Below are 23,266 nucleotides of genomic sequence, written 5' to 3'. Positions count from 1 at the left end.
GCAAGCAGGAATTTATGTAGTCATCTGGAAGCAGGGATGCAATGCTATGCAGGCTTCTGTCTGTACTTAAGCAAACCTCAGTTCCTCATAGTTCTTGTCCCTCAGTCTTGACAAGTCGGAAACCTTGAGGAGCTGAATTTTGTATAGGCACCCTTATGTGTAATATGTACCTTCCTACTCCTGCTATCACATCCAGTTCAGGCTTAATACCTAAGTTTTACCTTACTTAGGTATTACCTAACGGTTGCTGGAACTGGGTATGTCTAGTTTAATGAAGAGAAGGACGAGGGGGGACATGATAGCAGTTCCAATATCTCAGGGGCTGCCATAAAGTAGAGGAAGTCAAGGTATTCTTCAAAGCACCAAAAGGCAGGACAAGAAGCAACGGGTGGAAACTAGTCAAGGAGAGAAGCAACCTGGAACTAAGGAGAAATTTCCAGACAGTTCGAACAATTAACCAGTGGAACAACCTGCCTCCAGAAGTTGTGGATGCTCCAACACTGGAGGTTTTAAAGAAGAGATTGGATAACCATTTGTCTGAAATGGTATAGGGTTTCCGCTTGAGTAGGGCGTTGGACTAGATGACCTTCCAACTTTATTTTTATTATTATCTTTTATTCATTAAACATGAACCTCAGTCAACTGAACATTCAAATTGACTGGCGCTGATGGTTGACACGGGTTGCTGCCAGCATCTAGATATCAACCACTCCAAGGTCCCTTCCAACTTTATTATTATTATTATTATTATTATTATTATTATTATTATTATTATTATTATTTATTATTATTTATTATTATTATTATTATTATTATTATTAATTATTATTACCTTTCAAGACTTGATTGCAGCTTAATGACTGATAACTATCCACTAATATTTTCCACTTACTTGAATTGTATTGGACATAAATTAGCTTGGAGTTTACATGTATTATTTAACAACTAATCATTTGGTTGGAAAACGATAAACATAGATGAATAGTGTCTGGGTCTGTGACCAGTTCCTCTGGATAAATTGGATGTATTTAGCTTCCAATTCCAATTCCATCTTCCAATTCTTAGTCCAGTGTAACTGATACCATTATCTTGTAAAGCCTTAGAAAGAGCTGAAGAACATTGCAGCTTCTTTGATGCCATTGATTTATTTGTCTAGGGCAGGGATAGGCAACCTTGGCTCTTTTATGACTTGGGGACTTCAACTCCCAGAATTCCTGAACAAGCCATGCTGGCTCAGGAATTCTGGGAGTTGAAGTCCACAAGTCATAAAAGAGCCAAGATTGCCTACCCCTGGTTTAGGGAGATTCTCAGTCATCCAGGTCATGGTTGTCCCGAAGTTGGTTTTTCAGGAGGCATTGGACTTTCTTTATTTTTTCCTTCAATGTGTTTTGCTTCTTCATCGAAGAATCTTCTTTAGTTCAGCATCAGTTCATAACTGAAGGAGCATCTTGGATAGGAAGCGAAATGTCTCCAAGACAAAATAAAGAAAGTCCAGTTGCCTCTTGAAAAACCACCCTTGGGACATTACTTTATTTATTTATTTATTTATTTATTATTTAAACTTGTATACCGCCCTATTCCCGTAGGACTCAGGGCGGTTTACAGGGAAAAATTAAAAATGCATACATACAAAGTTAAAATCGATTAAAACTAAAATTAAATTAAGTCCCTGAATTTAAACTAAAACCCCATTAATAAATAATTAAAACCCCTCAGTCTGGGCCAGACAGCTCAAAAAGCCAAGTTTTCAAATCCCTGCGAAATGAGCGAAGGTTGGGGGCAGTCCTAAGCTCCGTGGGAAGGTGGTTCCAAAGGGCCGGCGCGCCCACAGAGAACGCCCTTCCCCTGGGAATAACCCGCCGGCATTCCTTGACTGGCGGTACCCTAAGAAGGCCCTCCCTTCATTTGTCTTATTCATGTACTTCTGAATGGGGCCAAGTGATGTCACATCCACTGTGTCATCTTGCTCATGGCATAAATGTTCTCTAACTCACTGAGGTCATTACATGATCGGATGGCTGCAGAGATCAAACCAGGTTATTACAGCCATAAAGCCAGAAACAGTAAAATATCCAATTGTATGCTACTTACTTACGTACATACATGTAGAACAAAACGGAACGGAACAGAACAGAATAGAAAATCTTTATTGCCATTGTGTATCTCACGACAAAATTGAATGCACTGAGCATGATCTAATGATGAACAAGAACACATATAATCAAATTAATTTGAAAAAAGTATGATTGAAAAAGATGAACATATCCAAACAAATGATGGTACGATGTCGCTATTTGTTTAGCAACCACTTCATCTTTATTACAGCCAAAAGGATGGCCCTATTAACTGTTAAACAGAAAAAAAAGAAAAAGAAAGAAAAAGCGCCTCGCCACTAGTTAATACAGTCCTATTAATGTCTGGATATACTCCCCTGGCATGTAGTAAATCATGGCATCTGGGTTGGGTTTTTTTTGCAATCTCCTCTAAGTTAGGCTATAAATTATTAAATTATTAAAGAGATTTTACTGTGCAGAGGATAAAGAAATCTGCTCCTTCTTACTGATAAAAGCAGAAAAGGACAGAACAGACCCAAGTGTTGCAGTGACGTCATGATGCTTGCGGTGTCATCATGGCTTCGACCAGACGTCTCTTTTGCCCTCTCTGGGTGACCAAATTCTATAAGGTTATTTCCTACCACTTCCACTTGCAAGGGTATAACTGACCCTGTGATCTTCTGAATGGGAAGCACACACCTTACTTCTGAACCAATGTCCCTATATCATCTCTCCTGAAATGACCAGTCTTTCGCCTTGCTCTTTAGAGCATTTCTTGATTAGCAAGTTGAGTTCCATTTATATTATTAACAACAACAACAACAACAACAACAAAAGTCTAGATAGTGGACATGGCAGTGCCTGGAAACAACAGAATCTTGGTGGAGCAGTGGGCTAATGCCTCCTTAAGTAACACCAGCTGCCTGCAATTAGTGCAGGTTCGCATCCCACCAGGCTCAAGGTTGACTCAGCCTTCCATCCTTCCGAGGTAGGTAAAATGAGGACCCAGATTGTTGGAGGCAATTAAGCTGACTTTGTAATAATGCCGCTTGGGGTGTGTGTGAAAGCCCTAATAAGCAGGCATATACATAGAATGAAGGCTACTGCTAAGCTTGTAAGCCGCCCTGAGTCTTCGGAGAAGGGCGGGATATAAATGGAATTAAAATAAAAAAATAAAATAAATAGACGAGAAAGAACTGGAGAAGATAACAAAATACAAAGACCTACAAACAGAAATAGAAAGACTGTGGCAATAGCAATAGGCGCCTTGGGTGCGCTCCCAAAACAAATGGAGCACCACTTGGATGCCATTGGCACTGACAAATTTGCCATCAGTCAATTCCAAAAGGCAGCCTTACTAGGAACTGCTTCCATCCAGCGACGCTATCTATAACACCATCAAACATCCCAGGTCCTTGGTAAAGACGTGACAGGTAGACAGAAATGTCAAATCCAGTCTGAACATCTGGCTGCCTGTGTGATGATCAATAACAACAACAACAATGACAACAACAACAATAGAGTTGGAAGGGACTTTGGAGGTCATCTAGTCCAACCTCCTGCTCAGGCAGGAGACCCTATACCATTTCAGGCAAATGGCTGTCCAGTCTCTTCTTAAAAACCTCCAGTGTTGGAGCATTCACCACTTCTGGAGGCAGGTGGTTCCACCGATTAATTGTTCTAACTGTCAGGAAGTTTCTCCTTAGTTCTAGGTTGCTTCTCTCCGTCGAACACAGTCCTTCAGGAATTGGATTCCTCCCCAGTAATTGATCGCCCCCGCCATTTCAGAATATTGAACAACTCTGGGGAAGGCAGGAGACAATAGAATTAATCAGGCGCACGCTTTTGTTTTTTCTTTTTTCTTTTCCAGGAAACTCTATCTCGTGTGACTATTGTCATAACGTAGGAAAAGATTGCGATGGTTACGAAAGGGAATGTTCTTCTCCAGAAGATGTATGTGGCAAGGTCTTCCTGGAGATTTCGTCAGGTAAAACCACAGTGACAAACCCCCCCGCCCCCCCCACCCCCACTCATTTCCTTCCAATAGAATGAATATCTTCTCTAAGGTCCCCTTTCTTGACGGAGTAACTTTCTCAAGGAGGGTTTGTCCTGGCAACTACACGCACGGTCCTTCCCTATAGAGGCTTGTTGGGAACAACGCAGAACACTTTCCTTTAACCTGCATTGTGGATGTTTTTATTTTCTTTTCCCATTCTGAACTAAAGCTTGGGGTTCCCCAGGGGCTGTTGCCCCCCCCAACTTAACCTGACCAGGTTGTCAAGGTTAACTGATTGCTATTTCCTGCTGGTATGATTCCCAGCAATTTCTGGCTTAAGCTAAATTTCTCCCAGGAGCATCATTCTCCACCGTTCTGTAAAAAAAAAAAAGAAAGAAAGAAAATATTTTGGAATTTCCCACAGAGAAGATTCTGAACAGATTCCAGAAACCTTCAGTTTTCCATTGTGATTCTGACCATAAAGAGCACGTCTGGGGCTCCCCAATGGAGCTTTTACAGGCTATAAATTAAACGAATTCTAAGATACATTAGAAAGCAAGGAAGTAAAAGAATAACCTCTCAGAAATAAAAACTTCTTTGCACCTGCCCAAAATAAAGCGAAATAATGGTGGGGGGGGGGAGGGAGGAAAGGAAAAACCCACAGAAAATAGTACAATGAAATAGTCCAAATTCTCTTCTGTAGTATAATAATCAGAAGCAATTATTTCCCCCAAATCTGTGTAATATTAAAAAGGAATCTGGCCCTCGTAGTCTGGGCAATTTATTTACTAATTATGGCTTGAGTGCACACAATAAATTAATCTAGACTAGCTACAGGCTTGAAAATGTATTTGGGCACCAAACTAGATGGGGAGTTTGCCTCTTATGGCTGCAGTAAATATGGGGCAGACTCAATAGCAATAACACTTAGGCTTATATACCGCTTCATGGTGCTTTTATACCACTCCCTAAGCGGTTTACAGAGTCAGCCTATTGCCCCCAACAATCTGGGGGTCCTCATTTTACCGACCTCGGAAGGATGAAAGGCTGAGTCAATCTCGAGCAGGTCAGGATCAAACTCCTGGCAGTGGGCAGAGTCAGCCTGCAGCACTGCATTCTAACCGCTGTGCCACCACGGCTCGTAATACTACAAGATACAAAAAATACAAAAGGAAATAGTAGGAAAATAAGGGAGGGAAAAGTGTGGGGCAAAGGGGGAAAAAAGAACGAAAAGGCATTTATTTCCGACTCCCTTTGGTGCAGTAGAATAAAATAATAACCTCAAACCTCAAACATTTCTCTTTTACATAACAGTATAAACTAGCCATTTCTATAACAAGTCAGGGTTTTTTTTAGTGCTGTTCGAACTTCGAGCTGCCACTAAAAGAAGGGCAGTGTTGTGATTCAGGGTCAGCCTGTGGGTTCGGCAGTTGGGTCGGACGAATCAGAGGAGGAGGGGGGTGTTGAAGACCTTGCTGAGGGGGTTGAAGATCTTGCTGATAAGAGCCCTCAGGCAGGCCCCTCCCACTTGGTCACCATGGAGACCCAGCTGTGTGAGCCTGACAGTGTGGATGAAGATGACCCACAGCTGGCCCTGTTCAAGGACGCCCGACGCAGGAGGCAGTCAAGTAGGAGTAAACAGAGGAAGGCTGTGGGGCTTCTCGGAAGGAGGCAGAGAGAGGCCACGCCCTGAACTCTTTATAAAGGGAATGTTTGGGGAGGGCTGGTTTGCTGAAAGCAACCGCTCAGATAGTGTTTCAAAGCTCCTGTATCTTGGTACGTGTCTTGTTTGTTTTTTGTAGTAATAAATTTGGCAGACGTCATTCCAGCCTCTTGCCGTTTATAAAGGGGTTGCCTTTCTGCAGGGCCGGTAGCAGGCTGGTACAGAACAGGCTGTAAACCGGGGACCATCTGTATTGATTAATAATATTGATTCATAAGACAATTGGCATATAATGACCGGTGTCTGGTGGAGAACACTTGGGGTAGACAAGAAACATCTTCTTCATGAGGACTTCATAAAGCTTGTATCAGCTATAAAAATGGTTAAACCAGTAACAGCCTTGGGAAGGGAGCTTCCAAAACTCCCCAACTGCTCTCGGGGTTTATTCAAATTAAAAGTTGCCCTCACTTCTTCAGGGATGATAATAGCAATAAAGGAGCGCAGGGGACGGTGGGGGGGGGTGTGGTCTGTGAAATTTTTCTCGACTTGTAAATAACACGTACAGAAGATATTGGGCACTTGCATTTGAGTGTTGGCTATTGCTTTTAAAATATATATTTTTGGTGGTGTGAGTTGTACGGTCTTCTGGAAACATAACCTGTTATCAAATCAACAGCTCCACCAAGTTAACCTCTCTTTCCTTTTTTTTTCCTTCCCTCCTTCGCACAGCATCAGTGTCAGTCCGAACTGTGCATAAGAACTGTTTCTCATCCAGCGTCTGCAAACTTGGGCAATTTGATATAAATATTGGGCATGACTCATATATCAGAGGAAGAATCAATTGCTGTGAGAAAGAACCGTGTGAAGACAAACCATTTCCTGGTATGTTTTGCTCAGAAGGACTAGGATCCTGATCTCCCAACATGCTCCCTATTTCAGAGGGTAATGTAGGCCAGGGGAGTGTAACTTGTCTTTCTTCCTGCCCTGTCAAACTTCCTCCCTCACCACCATCTAACACAGGGGTGTCAAACTCAATTTCATTAAGGGCCGCATTAGCATTGCGGTTGCCCTCAGGGGGCCGGGTGGGTATGGCCATGGTGGGCGTGGCCTACTGGGTGGGCGTGGCCAGCTCTACATCGTTCGCATCAAGGGTGCCTATGGGGGCCTGGGCAGGAGTGGGAAAGAACTGAGGGTCTCTGGCAGAAGGAGGGTCTCTGGGCCAGGGCCAAGGCAGTGGGGGCCGTTCCCTCACAGTTTCCAGGATGGCTTCGCGGGCCGCATGAAACCACTTTGCGGGCCGGATCTGGCCCCCGGGCCTTGTGTTTGACATGTCTGATCTAACAAATACACACTGATTTTTGTCCTTGCTGACAAGTTTTTACGTTTGGTTTTGTTTTTTAAATCCAATTTGTCAATGTTGGATAAACATAGGGTTGACCTTGATTGAATGGGTTTAGCTTCCCTCATGGAGCTGCGGTTTAAGAGTTACTCTTCCATAAAAACAGCAGGTCATGAGACTTAACCAAGCTTGCAAATTAACTAAAGTTGCAGAAGTGGTGAAGCTGAGCAGTTTAATCTGAGAAAAAAAATGATTTTTTTTTCACAAAATGGGTGTGAAAAGGGATAATTTGATCCTGGTTATGTGTACTTGATAGGATCGAACTAGGTTATCCAGTTCTTCCCAATCTCAACTCCAGCCATTCCTGGTAGGCAGGTACAATACTGTCTCTTTCTTGTTAAGCGTAACCATGAGCAGGAGTACTAATGACCAGATGACTATGAGCAGGAGTGTCTATGGAGATTCTCAGTCATCCAGGTCATGGTTGTCCCAAAGATGTCTTGTTCAAAAGGCAGCTGGACTTTCATTGTTTTCTCCTGAAGACATTTCGCTTCTCATCCAAGAAGCTTCTTCAGTTCTGACTGAATAGTGGAGGGTGGAAGGATTTATATTCCTTGCACTCTTTCTGAGAGTCGTTGAGGCCACTTGGAAGTTTATCTGTGCCCTCAGGCTCTCCTGAATAGTGCAAATGGGTGTGGCACCATCTATCTCCTGTTTACAACACAGTCCTTTTCAGCAGCTCCAAGAAGGCCCCATGCCCATTTGCAATATTCAGATAACCCTGAGGGCACAAATAAACCTCTAAGTGCCCTCAATGACTTTCAGAAAGTGTAGTAATGACCAGATGACCGCAAAAGGGAATATCTATGGAGATTCTCAGTCATCTAGGTCAGGGGTAGGCAACCTTGGCTCTTTTATGACTTGTGGACATCAACTCCCAGAATTCCTGAGCCAGCATAGCTTGAAATCCACGAGTCATAAAAGAACCAAGGTTGCCTACCCCTGATCTAGGTCATGGTTGTCCCAAAGGTGCTTTTTTTGTTTTTAAAGACAACTGGACTTTCTTTTGTTTTTTCCTTGAAGATGTTTCACTTCTCATCCGAGAAGCTTCTTTAGTTCTTTCTTTTTTTTTTTAAGAACTGGAGAACTGAAGAAGGTTCTTGGATGAGAAAAACAAAGGAAGTCCCGTTGTCTTTTTTTTTGGGGGGAAAAAAAGAGCAGAAATACGAAGGGGGTGGAAATTGTATTAGTTTAGTTTAGTTTTAGTTTTATTTGATTTCTATACCGCCCTTCTCCCTAGGGACTCAGGGCGGTTCACAGGGCATATATAAATAACAATACAAAAGTTAAAAGGAAATTAAACCAGTGCCCAGTTAAAACAACAATAATAAAGTACTAAAAATCAATTTAAAAACCCATATTCCCCCATCAGGCCAGACCAGCTAATTCAAATAAGTGGGTCTTCAACCCGCGACGGAAGGATCGGAGGTCAGATGCCATCCGGAGCTCAACCGGCAGTTGGTTCCATAATGCCGGAGCGCCCACAGAGAAGGCCCTCCCCCTGGGGGCCACCAGTCGACATTCCCTGACCGGAGGCACCCTGAGGAGGCCCTCTCTGTGGGCACGTACTGGGCGGAGGGAAGTTGACGCCGGCAGCAGGTGGTCCCCGAGGTAACCCGGACCCATGCCATGTAAGGACTTAAAGATCATAACTAGGACCTTGAACCTCACCCGGAAGACAACTGGTAGCCAATGCAGCTCGCGGAGCAAAGGTGTAACATGGGAGTACCGGGAAACTCCCAGGACAACTCTCGCGGCCGCATTCTGTACCAGTTGGAGCCACCGAGTGGTCTTCAAGGGAAGCCCCATGTAGAGAGCATTACAGTAGTCAAGGCGAGAGGTCACGAGCGCATGAGTGACCGTACACAGAGCATCCCGGTCCAGATAGGGCCGCAACTGGCGCACCAGGCGAACCTGGGTAAAAGCCCCCCTAGTCACGGCCACTATATGATCTTCCAGGGTAAGCCGTGAATCTAGGAGGACTCCCAAGTTGTGAGCCCTATCCACGGGGGGTAAAAGCTCACCCCCCATAGAAAAAGATGGAACATTTTGAATGTCCCGGGATGCCGGAATCTACAGCCACTCAGTCTTGTCAGGGTTGAGTTGAAGTCTGTTCCTCCCCATCCAGACCCGAACCGCCTCCAGGCAACGGGACATCACAGCGAGGGCATCATTGGGGTGGTTTGGGGTCGAAAAGAAAAGTTGGGTATCATCGGCGTATTGATGATACCCAACTCCAAAACCACGAATGATCTCACCCAGCGGTTTCATGTAGATGTTGAACAGGAGAGGCGAGAGAACCGACCCCTGAGGAACTCCACAAACGAGAGACCTAGGGGCCGATCTCTGCCCCCCTGCCAACACCGACTGCGAGCGTCCCAGGAGATAGGAGGAGAACCACTGAAGGACTGTGCCTCCCACTCCCAATCCCCTGAGACGCCGCAGCAAGATACCATGGTCGATGGTATCGAAAGCCGCCGAGAGGTCTAATAGGACTAGGACAGAGGAATATCCCCTATCCCGAGCCCTCCAGAGATCATTCACCCGGTCCTGAAACCCGATTGGTAGGGGTCCAAATAATTGGGTTAATGTTTGGTAAGTGAGCACCTGTTACTCGTCCCAGCTTCTGCCAACCTAGCAGTTCGAAAGCACATAAAACTGCAAGTAGAAAAATAAGGACCACCATAGTGGGAAGGTAACAGCGTTCCGTGCGCCTTTGGCGTCTAGTCATGCCGGCCACGTGACCACGGAGACATCCTCGGTCAAACGCTGGCTCTTCGGCTTTGAAATGGAGATGAGCACCGGCCCCTAGAGTCGGAAACGACTAGCACGCATGTGCGGGGGAACCTTTACCTTTACCTTAATGGTATTCCAAAGTTTACAAAGCATCGTAAATGCATGCATTTTTGAAAAAGTTGACGGCAGCCTCCACAGAATTCCCAGACCTTTGTTTGGCATGAGTGATCTTTTTGCTGATCTTTCACTTCCTTTTTTTGTTTGTTTGTTTGTTTGTTTGTTTCGTTGTTTTATTTTGCAGGACTGCCCCTCTCCCAACCGAATGACTACTATTGTCCTGGAGCCCTTGGCCTTTTTACGGAGGACAGCACTGAATATACAGCGATTTGCAGAGGGACTGAGAAGAAGTGCATTAACATTGTGGGACACAGATATGAAAATTGTAATTCCTTTTTTTTTTAAAGTGATTGTGGGCTGCAGCATTCATACAAGGCATGGATGCTGTCAGTGGAAGCTGAAATGGGCAAATGATCAGAGACACCCCCACCCACCCACTGCACTGCAGAATAGAAATGCCCCCCCAAAAAAGAACCCACTTTATTTTGCAATCTTTGGCAACAAGAGAAATAATGGTGTAAAGATATTTTTTCTAAGGTGTAAAGGCAGCAGTTATTGGGTCCAAAGTCGAAAATTCCATCACTGTGTGGTATATATTTGCATAGTGATTACATTGCTTTACAAGGTGGCTATAAAAGTATGAAGCCAAGGTGGGGGTGGGTGTTCACACAACATGCTTAATGTGGTAATTGGCGGGGGGTGGGGGAGATAATATTGTTGGGGGCAATTAAGCTGACTTTGTAATAATGCCGCTTGGGGGTGTGTGTGAAAGCCCTAATAAGCAGGCATATACATAGAATGAAGGCTACTGCTAAGCTTGTAAGCCGCCCTGAGTCTTCGGAGAAGGGCGGGATATAAATGGAATTAAAATAAATAAATAAAAATAAAATAAACTAAGTGAAGGATGCTGACATAGCTCCCTAAGCCTCAGCTTTCCAAACTTGGCAACTTTAAGACTTGTGGACTTGAACTCCTAGAATTCCTCGGACCCTTGTCCTAAGTCAGTGTTTCTCAAGCTTGATAGTTTGAAAATGTGTGGATTTCAACTCCCAGAATTCCCCAGCCAGCATAACTGGCTGAGGATTTCTGGGTGTTGAAGTCCATACATTGCCAAGTTGCCAAGGTTGGATCAATCTAGAAATAGGGAGAAATTTCCTGACTGTGAGAACAATTAATAAGTGGAACAGCTTGCCTTCACTGGAGGTTTTTAAGAATAGATTGGACAACCATCTGTCTGAAATGGTATAGGCCAGAGGTAGGCAACCTTGGTTCTTTTATGACTCGTGGACTTCAACTCCCAGGATTCCTGAGCCAGCCATGCTGAGGGGAAAGGGAGAGGTTTCCAAGCTGAGCTATGCTGGCTCAGGAATTCTGGGAGTTGAAGTCCATGAGTCATAAAAGAGCCAAGGTTGCCTACTCCTGGTATAGAATCTCCTACTTGATCAGGGGGTTGGACTAGAAGACCTCCAAGGTCCCTTCCAATGCTGTTATTCTGTTTTTCTGACTCGCATCTTGTTGGTTATTTCTGCAGTTCCTGGAGACATTTCTTATAATATCAAAGGCTGCGTTTCTTCCTGTCCGCTGCTGAGTTTGAGGAATTCAACCCATGAAGCAAACAGAAATTATCTGCAGAAAGTTGAATGTAAGGACGCCTTCGTATTTGCAAGAATCTGAAGGCCCGCAATTTCATCCAACAGAACCGGGGTCATTGAAATGACTCTGAATGGAAACTTATAGTTTTAAGTTGTGATTCTTCCTGCTGATTAATTCTTAGCATTAAAAAGAAAAGAAAAGAAGCCTATGGGCTGGGTTGGATCTTCTATTTGTGTTTAGTGTTATTTTTACTGTTATTTTAATTTTAGTTTTGGCTTTCTTTCCAGAGGAAGTAGTGTCTTTGGAATGGTTATATGAAAGCTAATCTTTGATGAAAATATAAATTTCAGTTGTTTTATTTATTTGATGGATTCATACCCTCCTTACCTATGCTGGCTGGGGAATTCTGGGAGATGAAGTTCCCACATCTTCATTGAGAAACATTGCTCTAGAACAGGGGTCTTCAAACTTGGCCCTTTTATGACTCGTAGACTTCAACTCCCAGAATTCCTCAGGCAGCAATGTATACCAGGGGTCTTCAAACTTGGCCCTTTTATGACTCGTGGACTTCAACTCCCAGAATTCCTCAGCCAGCAACGTATACCACGGGTCTTCAAACTTGGCCCTTTTATGACTCGTGGACTTCAACTCCCAGAATTCCTCAGGCAGTCATGCTGGCTGAGGAATTCTGGGAATTGAAGTCCACGAGTCATAAAAGGGCCAAGTTTGAAGGCGCCTGCTCTAGAAGCTCAAGGAGATGTGCATAGCACTCCCTCTACTAATTTTTCCTTACAAAAACAACCCTGTGAGGGAGATTGATTGAGAGAAAGCAAATATCCCAAAGTCATTCAGTGAGCTTGTGGTAGATTTCTGCCCACATCAACACAGGGCATTTATTGGATAGTGAACACATTCATGGCCAACTTAAAGGGTGAAGGATAGTCAAGGACTAGGGATGCTGGGACTTGTAGTCAACAACATTGAAGGGTGGTCTAGGATGCTTATTGTGTTGACCATCAGGGCCAAAGGTGGGCTATGTCTATGTTGATAGAGTATCTACTGTATGTAACAGGAGGTCTAGCTGGGAAGAGAGGAGAAGATACAAGCTACAGGGTGGCATAGCCATCCATATCAGACCGGTCAATGAAGAATTTGCTGTTAGGCATGAACAACCAGACTCACATGTGTAGAGTTCAAACTAGCTACTTTATTCTTCTGTGCCTATTGTGCAGGAATCTTCCCAGACTGGCAAATTCACCTCAGATAGACTAGATAAGGCTCAAAAACATTCAAGGGGCAGAGACACCTTGCCCTCTTTTGTTTATGTAGTGGTAAGGTTAAAAGTAAAGGTTCCCCTGCACATGCGTGCTAGTCGTTTCTAGGGGCCGGTGCTCATCTCCGTTTCAAAGCCGAAGAGCCAGCGCTTGTCCGAGGATGTCTCCGTGGTCATGTGGCCGGCATGACTAGACGCCAAAGGTGCACGGAACGCTGTTACCTTCCCACCGGAGTGGTCCCTATTTTTCTACTTGCATTTTTACGAGCTTTCGAACTGCTAGGTTGGCAGAAGCTGGGATGAGTAACAGGTGCTCACTCTGTTATGCAGGACTCGGGATTCGACACACCAAACTGCCGACCTTCTGATCGACAAGCTCAGCGTCCTAACCCACTGAGCCACTGCGTCCCTAAATGTAATGGCTCCATGCTAATTCCCCATTTGGTCCCTCCTCTCAGCTGGGATGGCTGTTCTCCCAACACTTGGTTAGCAATATGTGGAGGAAACCAACAACCTTTATACAACCAAAAGACACCCATCAACTTGATCATCACACGTATACGCTCACACCTCCAGCAGTGATGAAGCAGGTTCTCCCAACTCCCAATGAGCCAGACAAGAGTTTTTTTTTTCCAAAATTTTATTCAATCCATTTATATGGCCTCCCATCACAAAGTCATGACCCTGGGCAGCCCAAAACATTGAAATAAGTAAAATAAAGGTACGAAAATGAAACACAGAATGCGACAAGCGCAAAAAAATAAATAAATCATAAAAACAGCCATCAACATAAGCAGGAAACAGGTTCTGTTACACACCTGGGGCCTCATTCTTTAGCATGAAACCATCTTCAAGTCTCTCCATTCTTTAGAACCACCTTTTTCTGAGAAGAAACCAACACAGTATCTACCTAACCTCAACCTTAGCCATTTTAAGATGGATGGACTTCAATTCCTAGAATTCCTTAGCCAGCAATGCTGTCTGGGGAATTCTGGAAGCTGAAGTCCAACTATCTTAAAGTTGCCCAAGGTTGAAAAATACTGCTTTACACTATGCAGCCTGCTCCTTTCATCCATCATGCGTCAACATTTGTTTCCTTTAACCATGCTTTAAGAATATAGCCTTGGGGGGTGGGGTGGGTGGGCTTGACTTGCTCCTTCTGGAGGGCCACCAAGAAGAAGAAAGAAACCACCACTTGTATAATTTAGATGATCTATCTGAGTTCTTCCTCATCTGTAAAGGCTATGATCTGCATAAGGCCTAAGGGCTGAAGAGGTTGCCCAAGAGGCTGTTCAGGAGAAAAGTCTCAGGCAGGAAGTCATCAAGCATAGATCTCCACAAGTAAGAATCCAGCAAACACATGAAAGAAGAAGTTGACTCTGCGGGATGAGATAGTTGCAGATTTTTCAAAGGCTGGCTTGCAGCTTCCTCTACCCATTAGAAACAGGGTGGCAAAATAGACCGATCCCTCATGAAACAGCTCACAGAAGGCGGGGTTGACGCAGCCCTTCATGGCAAACTTTATCGTGTTGGACGCTTTATCTGTGGAGACAATTGCAACTTTTAGACTCTTTTCCCCCAAGCCTAGCCAACTTGCTTGGAATTCCCAGCAGTTCCACATCCTGCCTGCTGTGATATTACTAGAGGAGGAGGAGGAGGAGGAGGAGGAGGAGGAGGAGGAGGAGGAGGAGGAGGAGGAGGAGGAGAAGAAGAAGAAGAAGAAGAAGAAGAAGAAGAAGAAGAAGAAGAAGAAGAAGAAGAAGAAGAAGAAGAAGAAGAAGAAGAATCACAGTCATCCAGCTTTCAGACTGGACCTAGGACAGGCAGATGTGGATGTTTGATGGTTTTACACATCGTGTCACAGCATGGAAGCTGTTCCTAGTAAAACCACTTTTTGCAATTGTCTGATGGCAAATTTGTCAATGCCAGTGGTGTTCAAGTGGTGCTCCAGATGTTTTGGGATTGCAGCCAAGGTGCCTATGACTATTGGTACTGCCCTTGCTTGCCTTTGCCACAGTCTTTCTATTTCTATTTGTAGGTCTTTGTATTTTGTGGTCTTCTCCAGTTCTTTCTCGTCTATGCTGCTGTCTCCAGGCACTGCCACGTCCACTATCCAGACTTTTTTGTCTTCCTTATCGACAATTGTTAAATCTGGGGTGATATGTGGCAGGTGCCTGTCTGTTCGAATTATGATGATGATGATGATGATGATGATGCCAGTTTGATCTACGGCAGGGATAGGCAACCTTCGCTCTTTTATGACTTGTGGACTTCAACTCCCAGAATTCCTGAGCCAGCATTGGTAAGGAGGGTATAAAGCCATGCTGGCTCAGGAATTCTGGGAGTTGAAGTCCACGAGTCATAAAAGAGCCAAGGTTGCCTACCCCTGATCTAGGGGTTAAGGCACTAGGCTAGAGAGTGCGAGACAGTTATGTCTATGGAGATTCTCAGTCATACAGTCATGGTTGTCCCAAAGGTGTTTTTCAAAAGGCAACGGAACTTTCTTGGTTTTTTTTCCCTCTTCTTGGAGACATTTCGCTTCTCTTCCAAGAAGCTTCTTCAGTTCTGCAGCATCCCACAGTCTGGGTATAAATGCTGGCTTTCAGCAAAAACGTAAAATGTGGTGACGATGGGATGCTGCAAACAGCTGTAAATGCAAACTGGTTGTGGAGTGATCAACGTGTGATCACATGACCAGGGAGGGTGCCAGAAAATTGGAACTGGGTTGTAAGTAGCCCTGGGGAGGTCCATTGTACTTTCCAGAGGTCACTAAGTGATGAGTCATAAGTCAAGGACTACCTGTAATCACCCCAAATAATTAACTTTTGATAACTCAAAGGCCTGAGAATGCCATAGCCGCATTCGAAGGCACAAAGTATACTTTGAGGAGAAGGGAAGCCTGCCTGTAGCACCTGTTGGCAACTCCTTGACGCAACCCCATCTTTCTCTGAGATCGCACAGGTATCTCCCGCACTGCAATCTTGGGGAAAGATGGCATTGGCCATGACAATTTGCCACAACCAACTCACCATAGAACAACTTACCATGGCCAACTTACCATGGCAACTCAACATGGCCAACTTAACATGGCCAACTCAACATGGCCGACTCAACATGGCAAACTCAACATGGCCACCTCGCCGGGAGACAACTTGCTGCGGGAGAAGAGTTACACTAATATCAAAGAATTGGTAGAATAGAACCATTAAAGAAAAGATGAAGAAGGAGGGACAGAATATAATCTGAATGGCAAAAAATAAAATACTGTTTTATTTACGTTAAAGAAGAATTAAATCAAATTGCTAAAGAGTCCAGCAGTGGGTTGGCCATAGTGAGTTGCCCCATTCTGCATTGGCTAGGTCTGAGAGAGAAGAAGGGAAAGTCAGAGAAGAAAAAGAAAAGAAAAAGAAAAAGAAAAAAGAGAAGTTCGTTACCATGCTCTTGCAAAGTGCCGTATCCACCCCAGTCAGCTTCTCCAGCTAACTCAAGGCAGTAAGTCTGATCTCCTTTGCACAAAATAGTTTCTTCCCATGAACAGTAGCTACGTTTTTTAGCAAAGCAGCTTTTGCATTTATTCCCATTCGGTGTTGCGTTTTCAGAGGGCACTGCATAAAAAAAACACAAATAAAATGACACCATCATGGATATGCATACATTCAAACTAGACTGTGATGTTTCTCTGTGTCATATATGTGTACGTGCGTGGGGGGTATATGCATAATGGCATTTTTTGAGAGCTTAATACCATGAAATTTCATTTTAAGGTATGCTGATTAGTGCACATTTAAAGTGACAATAAAGTTTTATTGCCATTCTTATTCTATTCTAACTGCTCAGAATTCATGCTGGCTAAGGACCTCTAGCAGGTGAATTCCATCCATCTTAAATTTGCTCCAGTTGGGAAACATGATAGCTACTTCTCCTCATAGTTCATACCTTATTTTTGCATAAACTCTTTGTGTGTGTGTGTGTGTGTGTGTGTGTGTGTGTGTGTGTGTATTTCTGGCTACTCTTCTTGGGAACGGTACATGGGGCCACAGACTGCAATGGGGATTTTGAACTATAAATAATGGAATGGAATACTTTATTTGGCCAAGTGTGGTTAGACACACAAGGAATTTGTCTGGTGTATCTAATAACGTGCGTCTAATAATGCAGGAATAACAATCAGGAAAGACATCTATGGACAGTCTCAGTCATCCAGGTCATGCTTGTCCCAAAGATGCTTTTTTTTTCTTTTTCAAAAGGCAACAGGACTTTGTTTTTTCCTGAAGATGTTTTGCTTCTCCTCCAAGAAGCTTCATCAGTGCCGACTGAATGGCGGCAAACAGAAGGATTTATATTCCTTGCAGTCATCTGGTCATTAGCACTCTTTCTGAGAGTTGTTGAGGCCCCCTTGGAGGTTTATCTGTGCCCTCAGGCTCTCCTGACTAGTGCAAATGGGTGTGGAACCATCTGTCTCTTGTTTACCACACAGTTCTTTCAGCAGTTGAGTAGAGAAGAGTGTACATACAAGGGGGAAGAGCTTTTAAGCATGCAGCGCCAGAACAACAGGTCAGCTTGGATGAAATAACCCCTCTTTCCCCCAAGTCCACAGTGGTGATGTTTTCATAGCAGCTATTCGCTTGGACACAGGCTTTTCTCGTCATGGATCTTCCACCTGTAAGGATGAAGGAGAAAGGAATGTTTCACTCTTAAATGGTGGCCGTGGGTTGACCATCTCCAACTAGTAAAGGTAAAAGGTAAAGTTCCCCCACACATGCGTGCTAGTCGTTTCTGACTCTAGGGGCCGGTGCTCATCTCCGTTTCAAAGCCAAAGAGCCAGCGCTTGTCCGAGGACGTCTCCGTGGTCATGTGGCCGGCATGACTAGATGGCAAAGGTGCACGGAACACTGTTACCTTCCCACCGGAGTGGTCCCTATTTTTCTACTTGCATTTTTACGTGCTTTCGAACTGCTAGGTTGGCAGAAGCTGGGACGAGTAACAGGCGCTCACTCTGTTACGCGGCACTCGGGATTCGACCTGCCAAACTGCTGACCTTCTGATCGACAAGCTCAGCATCCTAACCCAACTTGAGCCACCGCGTCCCTTTCTCCCAAGGGGCCAGGTGAGAAAAAGGGACTGTGGTGGTGGGCCTAACCAAGAGGGCTGAAAAGGTGTGTGGCCATGCACACATGCACATGTGTAAATTGAAAAAAACAAAAACAAAAAACAAACCCTGAATAACAGAATATAACAGAATAACAGAATTGGAAAGGACCGTGGAGGTCTTCTAGTCCAACCTCTTGCTCAGGCAGGAAACCCTATACCAGGGGTAGGCAACCTCAGCTCTTTTATGACTCCTGGACTTCAACTCCCAGAATTCCTGAGCCAGCCAAGCTGGCTCAGGAATTCTGGGAGTTGAAGTCCAGGAGTCATAAAAGAGCCGAGGTTGCCTACCCCTGCCCTATACCATCTCAGACAAATGCTTGTCCAGTCTCTTCTTAAAAACCTCCAGGGTTGGAGCACCCACAACTTCTGGAGGTTGAGTCCTTCCACTGATTAATTGTTCTAACCTCCCCACGATCGTGTGATCAAAATTCAGATGCCTGGCAACTGCTTCATACTTATGACCATTGCTGTGTCCCAAGGTCACGTGATCCCCTTTTGCGACCTTCTGACAAGCAAAGGATTGGGGGAAGCAAGATCTCTTCGCAACCTGGTTACTAACGTAGCCAGATTCGCTTAACACCTGTGGCCAGAAAGGTCGTATAATGGGGCAAAACTCACTTAACAAAGGTCCCCCTTAAGAACAGAAACTTTGGGCTCCATTGTGCTTGGAAGTCAAGGACCACTTCTAGAAGGTTCAGGAGTTTTGGGGAAACAGAATAGCTAGCCAGAGTCTCTCAATCTTAGCAACGTTTAAAACATGTGGACGTCCTCTCCCAGAAGATGGATGGCTGGGGAATTTTGGGAGTTGAAATCAACACATCTTAAAAGTACCAACAACTTTATTGATTAGCCCTTGGGCCATATCAAAGTACAAAGTTCCAGCAACAAACCGTCACCAAAACTAGATAAAAGCAATCCGAAATGGAATTTGATAAAATACAATTTAAAATGGAATTAAAATACAATTTAAGTTAAAATAGTAATAAAATGCAAATTTAAGATATAGATAAAATATGGAAACATTATATTTCGGAGTCGCCCTTACAATCTACCCCAATCAGTCCCACATATGCAGATCTTAACTGGATCATTTTGTTCAAATACTGTGCTACGTTGGATGTTATTTTCAAGTTCTGGCCGGGCATAAGGTAAGTTATTTTGATATGGGGATCCCAATGGGTCATTCGTTTGGTATATAGACCAAGATACCTGTCTCTCACCCTCTTATACAAACAACAGTCAAATAGGATGTGAGCCAGGTCCTCTACCTCTGCCGCTCCGCAAATGCAGAGACACTCATTGTACGGTATAGCATGAAATCTCCCATATCTGACCATTGTAACACATCTTAAAGGTGAAAAGGTTGAGAAACGGAGCTATGGTGACAATAATTTCTTGGGAAAAATATAAGACCAACCGGAAAAAAGGGACCAATCTGAAAGAGGTTCATAAGGAATTTTTTTTTTTAAAAAAAATCAGTTTCTTATGTCAGTAACTTTGTTTGCCAAAGTTCATTCAGCAACAAAATGAAAAATCCTTTACCCAAAAGTCATAGCGATTGGAATTTTAATTTTTTAGAATGTGATTTACTTGTTGGGGCTAATTTAATTTAATTTATTTTTTAACTTTCTATATTGTGTTTTAACTGCCCTGTACACCGCCCCGAGTCCTTCGGGAGAAGGGCGGTATATAAATCCAATAAAATAAATAAATAAATAAATAGTGCAATAAAAAATTATACAGGCAGTCCTCGACTTACAGCAGTTCATTTTGTGACCAAAGTTACAACGGTGCTGAAAAAAAGGGATTTGTGACTGTTTTCCACACTTTTTTTTATTACATTTATATCCCGCCCTTCTCCGAAGACTCAGGGCGGCTTACAAGCTTAGCAGTAACTTACGACCCTTGCAGCCTCCCCCTGGTCAGGTGATCAAAATTCAGATGCTTGTCAACTGGTTCCTATTTATGACGGTTGCAGTGTCCCGGGGGGGCACGTGATCCCCTTTTGCGACCTTCTGACAAGCAAAGTCAATGGGGAAGCCAGATTCACTTAACAACCATCTTACTAACTTAACAACTGCAGCGATTCACTTAACAATTGTAGCAGGAAAGGTCGCAAAATGGGGCAAAACTCACTCAACAAAGGTCTCATTTAGCAACAGAAATTTTGGGCTCTCTTATTATCATAAATCAAGGACTACTTGTATCTTTAAAAAACAGCAACAGTATATTGATAACATGCATGAAAATCTGGCAGAGTTTTGCAGAGAGGTTGATGGGGGAGACTCATGTTCCCATGTGCACAATTGTAAATATTGGGATGAGACTTCGAGAGTGGTCTTTTCTGCTTACTTTTGAAGTTTTTGGATTGGAAAGTACCGCACCGGTCTAAGATGGAATAGCACAGTTGTGTATCTCCAACGCAATCTTCCTTAGGATTTCTACAAACACCGCATGTTAAAGACCAACCTAAAAACAAAGGATGGAGCAAGAGTTGAGTGGTCCATTTGTTGGATTTCTGTGTGTGTGTGTGTGTGTTTGGGTGTATTTCTTGGACAGTGTTAAAATTCGGTGGCTGCCTTGTTTCATCCAAACGCCCATGAATGCTAGCTACCTTTGACTTGACATTTAAAATAGGAGTATTTGTATCTAACAATAGCACTTAAGACTTACATACCACTTCGTACTGCTTTACAGCCCTCTCAAAGCAGTTTACAGAGTCAATCTTTTGCCCCCCCCCCCAAAAAAAATTGGGTCCTTGTATCACTAACCTTGGAAGGATGGAAGGCTGAGTCAACCTTGCGTTGGTCAGGATCAAACTCCTGGCAGCGGGCAGAATTTGCCTGCAATAGTGCATTCTAACTACTGCGCCACCACGGCTCTAGATTCCCACAATGTACTTATTCTAATTACAAGATTCACATGGGCCACTAAGCAATACAGGCAGTACAACATGCAAAACCACATCCACCCATCTACACAAATCACCCCCAGCAAAGGTTAAAATTAAGGTTCTTTAGCAGGCTGTGCAAATGCATTGTTAGGTCTTTACGGGAGCTGGTTAAGTATGTTACAGAAGTGGAGCTGGGCTTGGGGACTGAATTAATTTGTTTTCTAGGGTTTCATATTCCATTGAGCAAAAAGGGTATTGGGTTTAGTGGTTGAGTCACCAGGCTAGAAAACAGGAGACTATGAATTCTAGTCTCACTTTAGGCATGAAAATTGGCTGGGTGGTTTTGGGCCAATCACCAGTAGACGGTGAGTTTTAGTCCCACCTTAGGTATGAAAGCTGGCTGGATGGCTTTGAGCCAACCACCAGGAGATGGTAAGTTCTACTCCCGCCTTAGGCATGAAAGTCAGCTGGGTGACTCTGAACCAATCACAACAGATTTCATGAAAAAGTGCCAAAATCTTAGGTGATTGTGGCTGAGGAATTCTGGGAGTTGAAGTCCACCCATCTTAAAGTTGTCAAGGCTGAGAAACATTGCTTCAGGACTTTTCCTTACTTTTATCTGTGAGGTACAGCAACACTCCAATAATGCAGCAGCCCAAGGTAAGAGAAGCCATTAGAGATGGGCAATTCCACTGGCTTTGATCTTTGTGCAGAGAAGACTTTTTTGGGATGGTCAGTCCCTAGACTGCCAGACACAGTAAAATCGACTATTCCTCACCTCAAAAGAGAAAAGACAATACAATACAAATGAGACTTCATTTCTGTTTGAAATTGAGTAAGAAACACCAGACTTGAAAATGCAACTATACAAAAGAAGGAAGGAAGGAAGGAAGGAAGGAAGGAAGGAAGGAAGGAAGGAAGGAAGGAAGGAAGGAAGGGAGGGAGGGAGGTAGGGAGGGAGGGAGGGAGGGAGGGAGGGAGGAGGATGGTCTGGTTGAAAGAAAAAAAAATCAACCCTAACCCATGCAAGAACCACGGATGGGTTGTTATTGGAGATAGATTGAACTGGTGAGGATTTGGTCATGCAGTCATCAAGAGCTAATTCGTTAATTGGAGGACCGCATGGCACCTAATCATTACAGCCCAGATAGTCCCTTTGAAGGGACACTCAGCACAGCCCTAATAAATCAAATTCTAGCAAGGCTGAAAAGGAACACGGGTGGTCGCCACCTGAAGGTTTTCTGAAAGTTGCTTTAATTGTGCACAGCAAAATTTCAGGACAGAGTACAATCGCTTTTTAGATAGCCCTTGACTTACAATCCAAACTGGCACCAGATTTTTGTGGCTTCAGCAAGGTGGTTGCTAAGCGAACGAAAGATCTTTTCTGCCACAGTTAAGGGAATCCCCTGCAGGACATTATTAATTGGATCCAGCTTCCCCCACGTATTTGCTTGTTGGAAGCCAGGTTGGAAGCTGGTGATCACATGACCCCAGCATGACCCAAGGTGGGTTAATTGACTAAACTATGATCAAATTAATTTTGGATAAGCCAATCGTTCCATAAGGGCCTCACGGGGAAAGGGGTGGAGCCCCTTTTGATCTTTCTGTAGGGATTAAGAGAGCAAAGGTGTAAGAATCATCAAGTTTGGGGACATTATTAGATATTATTATTAGTTGTTCACCTACATCCCTTCCCTAAGTAGCAATGTTATGAGAACAAACGATTAACACACCACTGTACAGGTGGTCCTTGATTTACAACAATTCATTTAGTGGCGGTTTGAAGTAACAACGGCGCTGGAAAAAAAATGACACAGGACTGCTTTTCACACTTATGACCGTTGCAGCATCTCCGTGGTCATGTGGCAACTGACTCACATTTATGACGGTCGCAGTGTCCCGGTGTCACGTGGTCCTCTTTTGCGACCTTCTGAGAAGCAAAGTCAATGGGGAAGCCGGATTCACTTAACAACCTTGTTACTAATTTAACAACTGCAGTGGTTCACTTAACAGCTGTTGAAAGAAGGGTCGTAAGACGGGGCAAATTTCACTGAACAGCTTTCTCGCTTAGCAACAGAAATTTTGGGCTCCATTGTGGTGACAGATCAAGGATTACCTGTATTCATAACGGTATGAAGAAAAAAAAAACCCAGCTGGGTGACTTTGGCCCAGTCCTCCTATCTCATCCTGACCCACCTGATAGGGTTGTTGTTATTATGGGGAAAATAGGAAGAGGAAGGCGTATTGTTCGTTTATTGCCTTGAGTTATGTATAAGGTAAAGGTAAAGGTTCCCCTGCACATGCGTGCTAGTCGTTTCCAACTCTAGGGGCTGGTGCTCATCTCTGTTTCAAAGCTGAAGAGCTTGTCCTAGGTAGGACATCTCCGTGGTC

The 23,266-nt window shown here is 43.9% G+C and overlaps 2 protein-coding genes across 2 annotated transcripts; one reads left to right on the top strand and one right to left on the bottom strand.

The window, feature by feature from the left end:
• Positions 1-2,905: 2,905 nt before the first annotated feature.
• Positions 2,906-11,639, top strand: LOC310644818 (phospholipase A2 inhibitor gamma subunit A-like; the record flags this gene model as incomplete). Its single annotated transcript, XM_083370131.1, has 5 exons — positions 2,906-2,935; positions 3,843-4,041; positions 6,443-6,595; positions 10,150-10,299; positions 11,497-11,639. The coding sequence occupies 5 exons, from the start codon at positions 2,906-2,908 to the stop codon at positions 11,637-11,639; spliced, it is 675 nt and encodes a 224-aa protein (XP_083226257.1).
• A 2,469-nt stretch (positions 11,640-14,108) lies between these two features.
• On the bottom strand, positions 14,109-20,415 carry LOC310644340 (phospholipase A2 inhibitor and Ly6/PLAUR domain-containing protein-like). Its single transcript, XM_083369221.1, has 4 exons — positions 20,335-20,415; positions 17,345-17,491; positions 16,266-16,436; positions 14,109-14,373 (listed from the first exon to the last, which is right to left on the bottom strand). The coding sequence occupies exons 2-4, from the start codon at positions 17,478-17,480 to the stop codon at positions 14,153-14,155; spliced, it is 528 nt and encodes a 175-aa protein (XP_083225347.1). The 5' UTR covers positions 17,481-17,491; positions 20,335-20,415; the 3' UTR covers positions 14,109-14,152.
• Between the last annotated feature and the right edge of the window lie 2,851 nt (positions 20,416-23,266).

Source organism: Vipera ursinii (genome assembly GCF_947247035.1).
Source record: "Vipera ursinii genome assembly, chromosome: 9".
NCBI classification, from domain to species: domain Eukaryota; kingdom Metazoa; phylum Chordata; class Lepidosauria; order Squamata; family Viperidae; genus Vipera; species Vipera ursinii.
This window is presented reverse-complemented; position numbering and strand designations above follow the sequence as displayed.

What these genes read in the sequence shown, in the direction of transcription:
- LOC310644340 (XM_083369221.1), bottom strand. Translation starts at nt 17,480, where the DNA reads ATGACGAGAAAAGCCTGTGTCCAAGCGAATAGCTGCTATGAAAACATC. An exon ending in CTTAAAAGCTCTTCCCCCTT is followed by an intron (nt 16,437 to 17,344) that starts GTATGTACACTC and finishes TTTTTTATGCAG; the next exon opens with TGCCCTCTGAAAACGCAACA. An exon ending in CGGCACTTTGCAAGAGCATG is followed by an intron (nt 14,374 to 16,265) that starts GTAACGAACTTC and finishes TTGTCTCCACAG; the next exon opens with ATAAAGCGTCCAACACGATA.